Source organism: Cetorhinus maximus, chromosome 20 (assembly GCF_964194155.1).
Source record: "Cetorhinus maximus chromosome 20, sCetMax3.hap1.1, whole genome shotgun sequence".
Classification (NCBI taxonomy): Eukaryota; Metazoa; Chordata; class Chondrichthyes; order Lamniformes; family Cetorhinidae; genus Cetorhinus; species Cetorhinus maximus.
Window position 1 is genome coordinate 94,458,352 of NC_135898.1, and position 17,681 is coordinate 94,476,032.

The window sequence follows — 17,681 nt, forward strand, 5'->3', positions numbered from 1 at the left end:
TGACTTCTGATGGTCTGGAGAAGGATTTACATGGGAATTCCCTGGGTCAGCTCATTTACATTTCCACTAGAGCAGTGAAGAGCACCCCAGTCCCATGAGTCTTTTGTGGAATATAAACAGCTAACCACCCCTTGCGATACTGACACTCAGGTTGTATCTAGGAGAAGCACTAGACTAAGTAAGTAAGAGGTATTAGTAGCCGACCAGGGGAAGGATATGCTGGCCATTGTTCTCTGTGCACTCGCATCCTGCTCTGTCGTTCTTGGTAGGACATTATGGAAAGAGTATTACTTATTAACGAACACAAGGCAGGCTGACAGTAAATCCTTCCCCGAAATTGCAGGTGATGCGGGTGGGGGATGCAGGTAAAGAGAAGAGAGGTAACTCCACACGGACATCACTTATTTGGTGCTGACCTATTTAAAAGCACAGAGGTTGTGGGTATCAAATTTCAAACACAAATTACATTAAAACTTGTTTTTGCAAAATGGAAACGCCCACTTTGAGAGCAGTCATTAATTCTTCTGAGAGGTGCAGTATTGTGCAGTCTTCAGAAACACTGTGTTGCACGATGCAATTACACAAGTACAAAACTGTTATTTTTCTTTCACTCCCTTTAAGGTTTTGGCTCTGGAAAGCGGCTCTTTGATTTAAAATCACAAATCCTGTTGACGTGAAATTTTCTTTTCAGAGTAAACTTTGCTAATTTCTAATTTCCACAATTATTTCAGCCAGCAATGGTAAAACATGATGGCACCATGGTGGAAAGCCGCTGGTACACAAATTAATAAAGGTGAAGTTAAATAACATCATTGTTTTTGAAAACAAAAAGAGTACTAAATGATGATTGTTGGCACTATCGTGTAGGGGCAAAGAGGGCTCATGGCTTCTCATGTTGTATATTAGGTACCGGGTGAAGGAATCCTCCTCTATCTCTTTTTAATTTATTCATGGGATGGGGCATCGCTGGCTAGACCAGCATTTATTACCCATCCCTAATTGCCTTTGAGAGCTGAGTGGCTTGCTAGGCCATGTGAGAGTCAACTACATTGCTGTGGGTCTGGAGTCACATGTAGGCCAGACCAGGTAAGGACAGCAGATTTCCTTCCCTAAAGAGGAGTGAACTAGATGGGTTTTTACAATAATTGACAATGACATGGTCATCATTAAACTTTTAATTCCATATTTTTTATTCTGCTGTGGTGGTATTCAAACACTGGCCCCCAGAGCATTGCCCTGGGCCTCTGGATTATTAGTCCAGTGACACCACCACCTCTGAAGATGGGCAAGAAGGAGTTACAACAATAGTATCTAAATTGAATGTGTTAAACAGAAAGGTAGATTTCAGTGATGAGTATTGTGAGTGTATCTCCATCACTTGGACTGCGATGGTTCAAGAAGGCAGCTCACCACCACCTTCTCAAGGGCAATTCAGGATGGGCAACAAATGTTAGCCTTCCCAGCAAGGCCCACATTTAAATGAATTAAAAAGAACACTGGTCTGTGCGGCTGTTCTGGGTAGTTTCCTCTCCCATTAAATCATTGGAAGATCTGAGCTTGAATTGCTTTTCTGACACTTTGTCAATTGAAAATGGAAGAAGTTACAATATGGAAACAGGCCATTCGGCCCACCCAGACTGTGTCAGCCTTTACCATCCTTACAAAGAAATAATTATGAATACGTTTACCCTCCCTATCCCATGCAGCAGTTACTAAAGAGTAAACTACTCTGCTGCTCTCCTCTGTGTAGTTCTGTCTCCAATGAAGTTAGTCCTATCCCTCAGCAATGTCAAAGTCCAGTTTTCTTTTGTATGGTAAATTTATGTGCGGCAGTGAAGGCTACAACTTTGCCTGACACACAGGCAACAACATTGGCAGTTCCTGGGGACTGAGCGTCTGCCTTAGAGAGATGGTCGTCTCGATGATTAATCTCGTAGAGACACGTGCCATGTTGTAGCACTTGTCTGCTACTCTTTGGACCAATCTTTAAGGGGTCAGTATCCATGGGAGCAGAAGTAGGCATTGTTACCCATAAGCCATCTGTTGATAATGAATATCTTTCCCTGTAGAGATGAGGGAGAGCTGAATTTCAGAGGATTAATGAATCAAAGAACTTTCAATATCTCTCATTTTAATGTGCAAGATCCGTTGCATGCTGTCATATAAAAACCAGATCTCCAGAGACTAGACGCTCTTTCTCTTGGGGTCGTTGAGGCCTTTATTTTTGGTAGAAGGTGGCACAGCAATGTGGGCACCATTGATTATACCCTGGGCCTTACTGAAGCCACAACCCTCAGCACTATGACACCAAAGGCCAAACTTCCCAGCCCTCCCATAAATTCCACCAATCACCCAACAAGTCCTTTCCCCTATTGCAGCCTGACTGATGTTATCTAAATCATCTGTTCAAACCAGCCTGTGTCATAGTAGTTGAGAGCAGCCATCGCTATCCTGGCCGCAGAGGGGGCAGTTCCCTGACGCCGGCTACAGATCTTCATGCAGTAGGTGGCAGGACTGGCCCTCCTGTCTCTTTGGTGAAACGCACTCTTATTATACATACCTTAACATCAACTTGCTGGTATATAGAGCCTTTAATGTAGTAAAATGCCCCAAGGCACTTCACAGGAGCGTAATCAGGTTGACACCAAGCCAAGGTAGGACATATTAGGACAGGTAGGTTTTAAGAAGCAGTTTAAAGCTCTCAGTAGATTCTCTATGTGACCTGTATTGTTTGCAAAAAGCAGAAACTGGTTGGTTTTGAATTATTGCTGCTTTTCATTGGTAGTTTTTCAAGGGAATGGTGCTGATTTTTCGATTCTTTTACATTTAGTCAGTCAATTAGATATTGCAACCAATCAACATAGTTGATCTAACTGATGGTGACTATTTTCACCAGTTATGATTTTATTTTGCCTGTGTACTTACGACATCTTTGACGTATATATTGCTATGGGTGCATTCTAGATGCAAGACCTTTAATTATATAGATTTTGAGCAAGGTGTAAGAAAGATCAACTAATCATAGAGGCGCAATTGCCATTTTTAGGATTCCAGTGGGGAAAGAGCTTGAAAATGGGGCTGTTCCGGGCATGAGGGGGATTACTTTAAACAGCCCTGATTCCTCCTCTCACCACCCGTCCGTAAACAGAAAGGTGTTTTTGATTTCTGATTTCCCCCTTTATGTTTTCCCCAACCCTTCACTTCGGAGCGATCCAATCCTCGATTAATAATCCCACGGCAAACTTGAGATAAGGCAAAATAAGAGGGTTGGTTTATTTTACACACACTCAAAACGTGGAAGGGGTTTTGCAACAGCCACCCCTTTTTGCACTCAGGCAATAAAAGAAGGATAAGGGGAAGAAAGGGTTACAGGGCAAGACCATGATAAAAATAAGAGTTATGGTTTCACGTGAGTCCAGAGCCCAGAATCAAAAGTCCAGTGGTGTATTCCTTCAGAGGTTAGCAGGCTGAAACTGTCGCAGGGTGTTCCGGCTTTCCAGAAATGAGGACTTCCACAATGGAAGAAGGCACATGAGATGAATTAGTCTTGAAGGCACAGATACAAGTTCACATTGTAAATGAGGGCCAGGCACTTCACCTGGACAGAGCTCTTTCTGCTGTTACCTGTTCGATGATAAAATGGTAGACTGCCTGGATTCAGATCCACACGGCAATATTACAGGTTCTAGCAGCTTGGGAGAGGTCATGTGACATACCTCCCACTTCTTCTCCTGGGTGTTGGACAAAGGATGTATTTTCCCCGGTCTGGAAATTTGAGGTGTTTAATAGAGGAGTCAGGGACTCGTTTGCCCTTTGCAGACTTACTGTCCCCCTTGGCCAGAGCTCTGCCTTAGAAATGTAAAGGGGGTGGGTGCTCCCATTGTAAGGCTGGCAGGGCAACCACTCAAAGCTGGTGCCATGGTTGATGGGAATGCAGGGTGATGGGCGGCAGGGGCATCCTGCTCCTAAGATGAGTGGAATGACAGGTTAGGTCTGCAAGAGGACGCAAGGGTAGATGGAGCCAACCTTGAAGGGGGAAAGCTCGGGCCAGCAGAATGGGCCGTGATATTCTCGCAGAGCCCAGGGGAAAACTCCTGCAATTCCTGACCCAACAAGCAATGGAGTTTAATGGAGTGACGCACAGCAGTCCCTTTCAGGATCCAGTGTCCAGTCAACCTGCATATTGGGATCCAGTGCCCAATAAACCTCCACAGTCCAAACTCTGCCCATTTGCACATCAAAATTAGAATTGGGGCCCTACAATAGTGTAGGATTCTGATTCGCATATTTATACAACTTCCCATCTGAATAGATGGGCTGTTGCTCATCCATATGTAAGCCTGCTTGAAAATTACCTCAGACGCACTACCCATTTCACCCACTGTTGACTGCCTCCTTTCCTCAAGACAGAAGCGGGCAGCCATTGAAAATGGTCCCTCCATTACAATCATGTCTCGGGACTGTGCTGAGATACCTCCTGTGCTCTATTACATCAGAATGATTCAGTCGGTTAGGCTGGTTTGCTTGGTGCATGGAATACAGCAAGGGCAAAGAAAAAGAGAATATTCTTTGGGATTCATTAGACCGGTATTTCGAGTTCATTTCCTTGTGAATTTTGTGCTTTTCGTAGAAGCGGACGACATTCATTTTATGGTCCGATGTTTGCTTTTTCTGCTTATTTTTGCATGGCATTGAATTGACGGTTCATCGTGTCTTAATCGGAGGTACCATGAAGAGGCACACAGTCAGCATTTCCCTGGCTGCGCTAGAACTGCCACCAGTGTGAAGCCCAGTTTTACAGCCTTCATTTTAGAATTTTAGATGACTTTCCTGTTAGTACTGGGCTAAAATTGAAAAATGCATTGGCTTTTCGACTCTAATAAATGTTTTTGGATGTGTTCATGCATGTGCAGAACTTCATATGCTTGACTAAATAGCAATGCAGAGCTGGCAGTATAACTCAGAATAATCAAAGCAGAAACTGGCTATGAACCAGTATCTGCAACAAGCAGAGGGGTAGAGAGTTTAACTACTTTATTATTGGACTTAATAATGGTTGAGAGATTACATTGTATATATAGAAAGCAATTGATCAATACATGGCATCACACTCAGTGAACATTACCTGCTATTCGCATGTTTACTGTCACGTTATTAACTGCTCTCCCTTATTTAGTTGCAAATATGTGACTTTGAAGTGGAGTCTAGTAAAGCCTGGCTTATTTTTAATCAATGATTTTCCTCCTTTTTTATTATATGATTTATGACGCTGAATTCCAGTGCCATAAACTGTGCGGAGAATTCATGACTGTAATGGTCAGGAGAGCTCAATACTGGCAACATCGGAATCTGATCCAGCTGCTACATGAGGTATCAGAATAGCAGCTGCTCGCAGGCTGATCCTGCACCTACTGGGTGACTAATAGCATTCCAGACACATCAACTGTAGTCTGTATGTATATGTCCTCGGTCTGGTCTCTGTCAATTGCACTTACAGAGAGACAGCTTGGCCTATCTGCAGGATCTAAGTGACCCATTGGATTCAAACCCTTTCAGCTGGTCTCCAGCACGTCCCCTGTGAACGCATCAGTTTCCCACCTAGTTCTTTGGAGACGCTTGTCAAGTCAGTGAATTAAGTTGACGGAGAGGCCTGGTCGGGACTTTGGAGAATTGGAGGACTAGGGAGCTGGACTTGGTTACTCTGCCTTTGAGCACGTCGGTAGTGTACCGTGCCTTCCTTAAAGCGGCAGGCACAGGGGTTTCTGCTGGTTGGTGCTGCTGGTGGGGCTGGACTTCAAAGAAAGGGGGATAAATAGCAGCTGATTGCTGGCATGAAGAAGCAGAGCAGTGACTGTGGCGCTAATGAACCTGCCGATAAGAGAGCTGGTGACATGGCTACACACACGTCAGTATCTGGCCCAACAGGATCAGGAGGGGAGCCACCCATTCCACAGAGTGCAACAAGGTAATCTGAACAAAACCATTCGCAACAAACAGCCATGCAGTGAAGTACAAAAAAAATCCATAACTTTATTTACTAAAAGCTGAGAGTAAATGGGCTGTGCAAATATGCCTGTCGAACAATGTCTGTTTGATGGCGCCCGGTGCCACAAATAATGTGCAGAGGGTGGGGGTGGGGAGGGTATCGCGGTTCCTCCACAAACAGAATAGAAATTGCCTCTAAACGCTTCTGTCAGCAAGGTTAGAAAACACAGTGAGGTGAGCTCACTGTCGTACACAGTCCATCTGGAGAGTCTAACGGCTGTCAATTTTTACAAGTTGAACCAATCTGTGCAGCTGCGATTTTAAGTGATAGATATTTATTCAAGAGTCCATTGAAATCTTCTGTCAGATGCATTTTTACGATGTCCAACACAGAGCAGCAAGAACAGAGAGAGATACCGCATTTCGCCGGTTCATTGTTGCACAGTTGTCCAAGTAGTTCTTGCTTCATTGAGAATACAGAGTGAGCATTGAAACACTGCAACTCATTAACACTGAGATTATAACACTGCTCCTCTTTACCAATTAAGAAACATCAATTACTGAGAATTCCTTTTCAGCAAAGCTCACCTACATAGAGATGTATAAGTAGAAAGCAAACCCTTAAAATATAAATAATCTTTCTAATTTTTCCTCAGTTGGTATAATCTCTTGTACTAGGTCAATTAAAAAAGTACTGTCTGTCCTGTTACACATAATCAGATTCCACTGTTATAAACATTTTGTGCATTACTGTTTAATTGGCCACTATAAGTTTTAGTAGAAAGAAGTTCCCTCTCTCAAAATTTACTCAGTTTTTCCCCAACATATAAAAGATAATTCCTGAACAGTTAAACCGATAGATTACAGAGCCATATTGTAAGATATTTTATACATTGCTGGGAAGTGGGTGAAATGCTTATTTGGCAATAATGTAGAATATCATTCAACGTTTTTGTATAATGAACATCCTTTGCAGCTTCCCACACGCGAACTCATGCACAGGCAAGTCATATATATTTCCATGGTCAAAGAGGACTCTGTAACTAAAAGCAGAAAAGGGCCATTTACAAAAAATTGGGAATAAGAATATTAACAGAAGAAAAACAGGTATTCATTACAACAGCATTACACTTTTAAAGTACATTTTTTTGGCTGTGCAGCACTGTAGGATATTGCGTGGATATATACATGTATATATAAGTGTAAGTTTTTTTCATTGCTCAGTTCTTGGCATAGGCCTAATAAGCTTCTGAAAAGTGAAAAAATAATCTTATAAATTGTTTAGTTCAGTGTGTTTCCGTTGACATGAAGGATAAAGGTCAACACTGCACGGTGGGCTTTGAATAAATGGATCTGGAAAATGAGAAACTTGGTGTAAATTAGAAGGTCTTCTGGATAACATGAGGGAGTAACATGTTGGAATCTAATGCACTTGTATCATGGACAGTAGGATGCAAGGTTGTTCCCGTAATTACCTGGACTTTTAGTTCCTGACCCCTAACAGTCACAGAGCACAGCCCAAGCGATCCCATACAGTATGGAGAGGAAAGTTGCAGAACCAGGCACATGATCTGAGAAGGGAAATAAGTGTATAATAAATTCAAAGAAAGGCGGGGTTCATGATGGATGATCAGTGTAAAGGCTTTATTTACAGTCCTATTGACGACAGAAGTCTTCTTGCTCTTTAAACTCTAAAACATGCCCCACTGTCAAGGCCATTGGTTTGGGGCTTTTTATAAAATAAAAAATGCATTCGAATTGCAGAATGTGCTACTCAAGCACCAGCATAAATTCTAGGAAATGGAACTTGACTTATTTAGTCATTTTAAACCAGTAACCGTGCCCATGAGGTGTGACAAGTTTTATGTAAAACAAAATGTAGGTGTAGGTCGGCGCTGTTTAAAAATAGGCAAAAAACAAATGGCCGTAGTTCCAAATACAATTCGATGTAATTTGACTTAATAAATTTCGCTGTTAAATTGATAACTTTGATTTAAGTGTGATTGTGTTTTGGCAAACAATTATTAAAATGGAATATATACACTTGCAATGTATATTTTTAAGGATAAGACTTGTATAATATAATATTGTATAATATAACATAATAATTTAAACTTAATATTCATGAAGAATCTTAGAAATAATTCAAACTAATATAGATGGGTAGAAGCATAAGAATTTTGGGTAAAAAACTGGATTTGAGGCAAGTCTTTTGAATTTTGATTTTCCGAGTTTGAATTGCGAGCGATATTTTATTGTAGCAGTGTTTTCTTATCATGTTGTCGTCAAAAATGTAGCCTGCTTAATATTTCACATGTGGTGCAGATATTTGTTTCAGCTCTAGATGTGGTTATGTGTGTTGTGAATTAAAGTATATTTCAATGCATTTATACAAGCTATAAATCATTCATGTCACTAATGAGCAGCTAGTACTACATAATCCTGACAGTTCTCGCTGCTGGATTGGAATCTCCTTGAAAAGAAGGAAAGACTCGTAATTATAGTTTGGGTAGTTAGCGTTGGGAGTTTTAGCAATTTCAAAGCCTGATTGCAGCGAGTTTGGAAGCTGCGGATTGTGGCGATCCTATTATAAAACACATACTTCTCAAATTATTTCAAAAGAAGCACTCTTTTAATAGAGACCTTCAAAATTCTCATCAAAGCCAAACTCTTCACTTGTGCTCTTTCTCATCACTTGTTCGCTTCTTCTGTACTGTTAGATATTCCTCTCAGTGAGGAGCCGTGTACAAATACAAATTGTTATTGTAAGCTTAAAATTCACGTGAAAATGAGTCAGAGACTGATACAGATCTCTTTCTGATGTGCCCATATTTAGCCCCGAAATATATCTTAAAGCTGCAGGTGTCTAATTTCACACAATAGTTCACTGAAAGAGCAAGATTTACCAATTTTGTTGCTATTGCTAGCAGTTGGTAATAAGATTTGTGGATCTATTTGATATGAAATCTGCAGCAAAGTGGAACGATTCTTGGAAAGTGACAAATAGTGCAAGTCAGATCCAGAGCTCCCTGTCTGCATGTGCTTATACCCCTGTACATTTGAGTCTCTCATACAGACGTGTGTATGGCGGACATAACAAAGTATTTTCCAGTTAATGGAAATCAGCTCTGACATGTGTCTGTCAGTACATGACTCTATTTGAGAGTGTTCCATTGCAACTACAGCAGCCCTACCTCACAATGAAACAATACTTAATGCTTTGTCTATGTTTACTGAATAAACTGATTCAGAAAGTGGACGTGTCATTGGAACACAAGGTAAATAATCTCACTTTAGATTGAAATCCTGATAACACGTCACGCGAATAGAGAATCATTGCAGTGAATTACTGTGAGAATGTGAGACACCCTTCCAATTCAGCGTGTTGCAACTTACAAGTAGAAACACATTTTCTGAACTAGGAATACCATTTTAAAAAAAGATAAACAATCAAACAAAGGCTGCAACTTATGCACCATACATGTACCGTGTCTTTAAATAAAACAAACTTCATTTCAATTTAGACGGATAGTCTTGTTACATTTACAAAGACTGTACCACGTTGAAACATATCCATTATTAACCTGGATATGAAAAGCTGCTGAAACTATATATTTGAAATTTCAGAGTAATTTGTCACTTTGACATGTTTCTAAGAATCATTAGGTCCTATATAAATACTACTATTTCTTGAAAGAGATGTTTGTTTTGTTAGTGAATTCTGTCTCTTTCATTTGAGATGTTGAACTGGTATATGCCACTCATCCTGTGACAAGCCCAAACACTGACGCTATCCCACAACCTCCTGTCGTTAGTGTACTGTGCAACATAATGGCTGCCTGAGGTAGTCTTCAAAGGTGTAAAGACCTGAAAAAATCATCGGCCTCATTTTTAAAATTTTTAACATATTTGAAGCCAATTAAAACAAGCTGTTGAAAAATGTAGTGGTTCAGCTGATTATCGTGCCTGTTCTATAGCGTACAATCACTCCGGCAAACAGATTACCTTCAGCAGATCGGCTCATTGCTGCTTCATGGATTTGGTCTGGCTGGAACATCTCTAGTGTAATCAATATCACCCAGTGAATAGTAAAATAATAGTACTTTAATATTTTTGTTACTGCACTGAAACTCACAAGTCCAGTGATAATTCTCCTTTAATCAGCTAATAGACAGAGCAAATAGGGAGAAGCTGTTCCCGTTCGTAAAAGGATCAAGAACGAGAGGGCACAGATTTAAAGTGATTTGCAAAAGAAGCAAATGCGATGTGAGAAAAAACTTTTTCACACAGGTGGCGGTTTGGGTCTGGAATGCACAGCCTGGAAATGTGGTGGAAGCAGATTCAATCGAGGCATTCAAGAGAGCATTAGATGATTTTCTAAATAGAAATACTGTGTGGGGTTACAGGGAGAAGGCAGGGCAATGGCACTAGCTCACAATGCTCATTTGGAGAGCCGGTGCAGACACAGTGGGCCAAATGGCCCCCTTCTGTACCATTAAAATTCAATGATTCTGTGTGTGTGTATATATATAATATATATACCTATACTGAAAACTTCAATTATTGTAATACTTATTGCCAAACTACTTCATATTGTCTAACATTCACTTTATTCAACCGATCAGATGGGAGTAATTAAAGAGTGAAAGATAAAAATAGACAATGAGTTTTCTTTTAAAGTTGAGGGAGTCAGCGTTTGAATGCGTTTCTATTTCAAGTGGTTGTGTTTTCATGTTAAGGTCAGTGAAACAGAGAGTGAAGAAGCTCACACCCAATTTCCTTTGAGCTTCAGTTGACTCTACAAGGAATTCTAGCTTGTATCACATCATATTATTTACTTCCGACTGTTTCTATTCATTCTTTAGTCCGCATGCTTCAAATAATGTTTTAGTGACAATATGTAACTCAAGATATTACAAATGATAAAATGAGATAAACAATTCTATAAAATGCTAGGCTGTGCAACATTATATATTCCGCTGATAAAAGCAAAAAAAACTGCGGATGCTGGAAATCCAAAACAAAAACAAAAATACCTGGAAAAACTCAGCAGGTCTGGCAGCATCTGCGGAGAGGAACACAGTTAACGTTTCGAGTCCGAATGACCCTTCAACAGAACTGTTCTGTTCAACAGAGTTCTGTTGAAGGGTCATTCGGACTTGAAATGTTAACTGTGTTCCTCTCCGCAGATGCTGCCAGACCTGCTGAGTTTTTCCAGGTATTTTTGTTTTTATATATTCTTGTGTCTCTCTCAAAATTATATCTATGAAAATGTATTGTCCATGTAGTTTGGAATGTTCAATGCAACAGCCAACACAGTTCAGTGCTCTGTGTGAAGAATTTGAAGTCAATGGTAAGTTTTTAAAATAAATATTGAATTATTAATAACTGCAGCTGTCAAGTAGTTAAGTGATGGAGCTGCAGGAAATGAGGGCTTTCCTATCAAGCTGGTCAACAATATACTGCCCTCCTGAGCGTTCTTCTCTGATAGTAAATCCCAACCACAAATCACAGAAAGAAAAATCACCTTTATGCTCCCTCTCCCTCTCCAAAATGGCAGGATTGTTTTAACAACATTCCACATCGAACTAGATTAGGGCTACCTCCTTCACATTTTCCGTTAGGTTTTAAAGTCAGGGCATCAAAACTGCAGTTTTATCAAAAACAACTGCTCACACTGTTATTAATACTGGTACTGCTACTTATCTACTGTTCACTAATAGCTTGTCCCATTATTTATTATTGACGTCAGGGTATCATAACCACAGGCTTAACAAGAAACTTGTGTGGAAAACATATTGTTAAATTAAGTGCCCAGCAGTGATAGCTTGGAAAGGTTGGGACTGTTCTCCCTGGAGAGAAGAAGGCTAAGAGGAGATTTGATAGAAATGTTCAAAATCATGAGGGGTCTGGACAGAGTGGATAGGGAGAAGCTGTTCCCGCTCGTAAAAGGATCAAGAACGAGAGGGCACAGATTTAAAATGATTTGCAAAAAAAGCAAATGCGATGTGAGAAAAAACTTTTTCACACAGCGAGTGGTTCTGGTCTGGAACGCACGGCCTGGAAGTGTGGTGGAGGCAGGTTCAATCGAGGCATTCAAGGGATGGCATTGGATGATTATCTAAATAGTAACAATGTGCAGGGGTACGGGGAAGAGGCAGGGCAATGGCACTAGCTCACAATGCTCATTTGGTGAGCCGTTGCAGTCACAGTGGGCCGAATGGCCTCCTTCTGTACCATTAAAATTCTATGATTCTGTGTGTGTGTATATATATAATATATATACCTATACTGAAAACTTCAATTATTGTAATACTTATTGCCAAACTACTTCGTATTGTCTAACATTCACTTTATTCAACCGATCAGATGGGAGTAATTAAAGAGTGAAAGATAAAAATAGGCAATGAGTTTTCTTTTTGAAGTTCAGTTTAATACTTCAGCAGAATTTACCGAATGTTTCCTATGTTACAAGTTTACGGGTTCTTTAGAAACTGACTTTGTTCTGAATATTATTCCAGGCAGCCTACAATGTATTCAGATTGTTATCTTGAAATGTTGCTGCAACTTTTGATAAATATGTGATGGATATTTATTTTCAATCCTGGGATGGGTGTGGCACAGCAAATTATGATGTAACGATATACTCTGTTTTAGCAAGACTGACATTGCATTCCAGATGTGAATAACGGGAGAGCTTAAAATGAGAGCTTCAGTGGGTTTAGATTAGAAACCTTGAATATATTTTGAATCACGTTAAATTTATAACATGCTTTTGACAATAAAGTGGGAAAAGCAGCCACAAATTCTCTTTTATAAAATCAGAAATCTTCTGTTAATCTCTGCTTAAAGTTGTAGTATATGTTTGAAAATTGTTCAAGAAGAAAAATATGAAGAATAATGTTGACTATAACACAAATTACTGGAGGTTGATTCTAGCTCTTTATTTATGGCATACTCCAGGAAAAATGCTGTGGAGAAACAGACTCGTCTAAATTTTTTGGTTTATAATAGAAATGTGCCTGTACATACAAGTGTGCACACAATATATATAAAATGCATATATAAATTTGCATGAACATGTGTGTACAAACTGCACTATGTGTATATACAGTATATATAATATATATATGAGTATATGGGCATGCATATGTATATATGTGTGTATACCTCCACGCTTGCATGTTTGAGCAAGCAACACATTTACATTAAAATTTAATTTTTAGTCTGTGCCTCTGATAAAGGAAACATTGGGGAAAGAAGTGAGCAGAACGACAACCTGTGTGGGTATTTGTGTGGCTGAACAGATGCTTGTGACTATTTGCGAAGGTTTGTGGTCTATGTGTCTGTTTGTGTGTGTGTGTGTGTTTGTTACTAATTGTGTGGTTGTGTAGGTGATTGTGTGGCTGTGTAGGTGACTGTGTAGGTGATTGTGTGGCTGTGTAGGTGATTGTGTGGTTGTGTAGGTGACTGTGTAGGTGATTGTGTGGCTGTGTAGGTGATTGTGTGGCTGTGTAGGTGACTGTGTAGGTGATTGTGTGGCTGTGTAGGTGATTGGGTGGCTGTGTAGGTGATTGTGTAGGTGATTGTGTGGCTGTGTAGGTGATTGTGTGGCTGTGTAGGTGATTGTGTAGGTGATTGTGTGGCTGTGTAGGTGATTGTGTGGCTGTGTAGGTGACTGTGTAGGTGATTGTGTGGCTGTGTAGGTGATTGTGTGGCTGTGTAGGTGACTGTGTAGGTGATTGTGAGGCTGTGTAGGTGACTGTGTAGGTGATTGTGTGGCTGTGTAGGTGATTGTGTGGCTGTGTAGGTGATTGTGTAGGTGATTGTGTGGCTGTGTAGGTGATTGTGTAGGTGACTGTGTGGCTGTGTAGGTGATTGTGTGGCTGTGTAGGTGATTGTTTAGGTGATTGTGTGGCTGTGTAGGTGATTATGTGGCTGTGTAGGGGATTGTGTGGCTGTGTAGGTGATTGTGTGGCTGTGTAGGCGATTATGTGGCTGTGTAGGGGATTGTGTGGCTGTGTAGGTGATTGTGTGGCTGTGTAGGCGATTATGTGGCTGTGTAGGGGATTGTGTGGTTGTGTAGGGGATTGTGTGGCTGTGTAGGGGATTGTGTGGCGGTGTAGGTGACTGTGTGGTTGTGTAGGGCATTGTGTGGCTGTTTAGGTGATTGTGTGGTTGTGTAGGGGATTGTGTGGCTGTGTAGGCAATTGTGTAGCTGTGTAGGCGATTGTGTGGCTGTTTAGGTGATTGTGTGGTTGTGTAGGCGATTGTGTGGCTGTTTAGGTGATTGTGTGTCTGTGTAGGCGGTTGTGTGGCTGTGTAGGTGATTGTGTGGCTGTGTAGGTGATTGTGTAGGCGATTGTGTGGTTGTGTAGGTGATTGTGTGATTGTGTAGGTGATTGTGTGATTGTGTAGGTGATTGTGTAGGTGATTGTGTGGCTGTGTAGGTGATTGTTTGGTGTGTGTGATTGTGTAGGCGATTGTGTGGTTGTGTAGGTGATTGTGTGATTGTGTAGGTGATTGTGTAGGGAATTGTGTGGCTGTGTAGGCGATTGTGTGGCTGTGTAGGTGACTGTGTAGGTGATTGTGTAGGTGATTGTGTGGCTGTGTAAGTGATTGTGTAGGTGATTGTGTGGTTGTGTAGGTGATTGTGTGGTTGTGTAGGTGATTGTGTAGGTGATTGTGTGGCTGTGTAGGTGATTGTGTGGTTGTGTAGGTGATTGTGTAGGTGATTGTGTGGCTGTGTAGGTGATTGTGTGGTTGTGTAGGTGATTGTGTAGGTGATTGTGTGGCTGTGTAGGTGATTGTGTGGCTGTGTAGGTGATTGTGTAGGTGATTGTGTGGCTGTGTAGGTGATTGTACGGTTGTGTAGGTGATTGTGTAGGTGATTGTGTGGCTGTGTAGGTGATTGTGTGGCTGTGTAGGTGATTGTGTGGTTGTGTAGGTGAATGTGTGGTTGTGTAGGTGATTGTGTGGCTGTATAGGTGATTGTGTAGGTGATTGTATAGGTGATTGTGTGGTTGTGTAGGTGATTGTGTGGGTGATTGTGTGGTTGTGTAGGTGATTGTGTGGCTGTGTAGGTGATTGTGTAGGTGATTGTGTGGCTGTGTAGGTGATTGTATGGTTGTGTAGGTGATTGTGTAGGTGATTGTGTGGCTGTGTAGGTGATTGTGTGGCCGTGTAGGTGATTGTGTGGTTGTGTAGGTGAATGTGTGGTTGTGTAGGTGATTGTGTGGCTGTGTAGGTGATTGTGTAGGTGATTGTGTAGGTGATTGTGTGGTTGTGTCGGTGATTGTGTGGGTGATTGTGTGGTTGTGTAGGTGATTGTGTGGCTGTGTAGGTGATTGTGTAGGTGATTGTGTGGCTGTCTAGGTGATTGTGTGGCTGTGCAGGTGATTGTGTAGGTGATTGTGTGGCTGTGTAGGTGATTGTGTGGTTGTGTAGGTGAATGTGTGGTTGTGTAGGTGATTGTGTAGGTGATTGTGTGGCTGTGTAGGTGATTGTGTGGTTGTGTAGGTGATTGTGTGACTGTGTAGGTGATTGTGTGGCTGTGTAGGTGATTGTGTGGTTGTGTAGGTGATTGTGTGGTTGTGTAGGTGAATGTGTAGGTGATTGTGTGGTTGTGTAGGTGATTGTGTGGTTGTGTAGGTGATTGTGTAGGTGATTGTGTGGTTGTGTAGGTGATTGTGTAGGTGATTGTGTGGTTGTGTAGGTGATTGTGTGGTTGTGCAGGTGATTATGTGGCTGTGTAGGTGATTGTGTAGGTGATTGTGTGGTTGTGTAGGTGATTGTGTGGTTGCGTAGGTAATTGTGTAGGTGATTGTGTGGTTGTGTAGGTGATTGTGTAGGTGATTGTGTGGTTGTGTAGGTGATTGTGTAGGTGATTGTGTGGTTGTGTAGGTGATTGTGTAGGTGATTGTGTGGTTGTGTAGGTGATTGTGTAGGTGATTGTGTAGGTGATTGTGTGGTTGTGTAGGTGATTGTGTAGGTGAATGTGTGGTTGTGCAGGTGATTATGTGGTTGTGTAGGTGAATGTGTGGTTGTGTAGGTGATTGTGTAGGTGATTGTGTGGCTGTGTAGGTGATTGTGTAGGTGATTGTGTGGTTGTGTAGGTGAATGTGTGGTTGTGTAGGTGATTGTGTGGCTGTGTAGGTGATTGTGTGGTTGTGTAGGTGATTGTGTGGCTGTGTAGGTGATTGTGTGGTTGTGTAGGTGATTGTGTGGTTGTGTAGGTGATTGTGTGGCTGTGTAGGTGATTGTGTGGTTGTGTAGGTGATTGTGTGGCTGTGTAGGTGAATGTGTGGTTGTGTAGGTGATTGTGTAGGTGATTGTTTGGGCCCGAATGTGTGTTTGTGACTCTGAGTGCTCAGGCAAACCTCCTTATAAATTAAGGACCAAATGCAATAAATTCTATTCTCACCACACTGAAATAAAAGTTAGAACATATAAGTAACCGAATACTTGTCCTAATGTGTCCTTAATCATTTTGGATTTTAACTCTGTGACTGCCACGCGCGCTGATAATCCAAATTTTGTTTTGTTGTTTTCTACATTTAACATTTTATTGCTTTTGGGAATGGCACAAAATTTTGTTCTGGAGCCAGTGAACCTTGGGTTGGAGATTAGATCCGATTTGCAGCAGGCATTTGTCAGAGTTATTCTGAAGGTACATAGGTGTTTTACTGATGACTATATACAAGCTTACGAAATGTGCTTTTCTGGTGATGCACAGCTTGCTGCCTTGATCTATAAAACCTGTGGTTTACTGTTGCAACTTGTTGAAGTAACTGCAGAGTTTGCAGATCAAACCGCTGTTGACCTGAGGCTTCACGCTCAATACGCCGCGCAGCTTCGGTGCCAGATTTATTGCTGCCCGAAAAATTGTCGGTCAGCAACATTTTTCTTTCTCCACTCTCCCCGTCCGCTCTGCACCCCTAAAACTACAGAGCACAAATGTTCAAAAATAGAAAACTTGCCCAATCTATGCTCTTCATTGCATAATCTTTGAGGATCCTGTGCAACGTACCTGGTGGTCCGTAATCATTTTAGAAATAAAGGATTTTCCAGATGGGTGTTATTACAGGATACAGTGGTCCCCGAAACTAATTCACTGTGAATTTTCAAGATCATGTTGATCTAGAAGTATCCATCATTCTGCACGTCAAACAGAACGCTCCTGTTTTTGTTGGCTGAAATTACGGCTTAACAGAAAACTGTAAAAGCGATAATATACTTTTAAAAAATCCCACAAGATTCAAGTTAGTAAATGAACAAGCTAATTGTAGTGGGATGCCTGCCACTGAATGCGCCATTTGAAAATCTCCTCAGTTTCAAATAAAATTGTTCCAGCTTTACATTAATAATGACGAACCTCATTCTAAAGTCTGACTACTATAATTAATTAAAATAAGACATTTTAAACCCATCGAGAATGAAACAAAATCCTTTATAAAAAAGACTGGCTGCAGGAGAACAGAAACATAATCCAGTTTTTTTTCAGAAATTACTTTTGCAAGTTTTTCTTCATAGAATGGAATTTTAATTTGGATGATAAGCGGAACAGAGATTCTCAAATTAAATATACCCATAGATAAAAACAAAAAGCTAAAAGCTACTGCGGATGCTGGAAATCCAAAACAAAATAAAAACAGAATTACCTGGAAAAACTCAGCAAGTCTGGCAGCATCGGCGGA

The 17,681-nt window shown here is 41.0% G+C and overlaps 2 protein-coding genes across 2 annotated transcripts in view; both read left to right on the forward strand.

Annotated features, from left to right (window-relative positions):
• The window catches only part of pdcd4b (programmed cell death 4b), a 386,498-nt gene that overhangs the window by 57,756 nt on the left and 311,061 nt on the right, over positions 1-17,681 (forward strand). The gene's annotated exons all lie outside the window — the stretch shown is intronic.
• rbm20 (RNA binding motif protein 20) overlaps positions 5,592-17,681 on the forward strand; it is a 253,594-nt gene continuing 241,504 nt past the window's right edge. Inside the window, exon 1 of the mRNA XM_078565173.1 lies at positions 5,592-5,965. Within this exon, the coding sequence (XP_078421299.1) occupies positions 5,832-5,965 (134 nt within the window). The 5' untranslated portion in view covers positions 5,592-5,831. The remainder of the gene's footprint in view (positions 5,966-17,681) is intronic.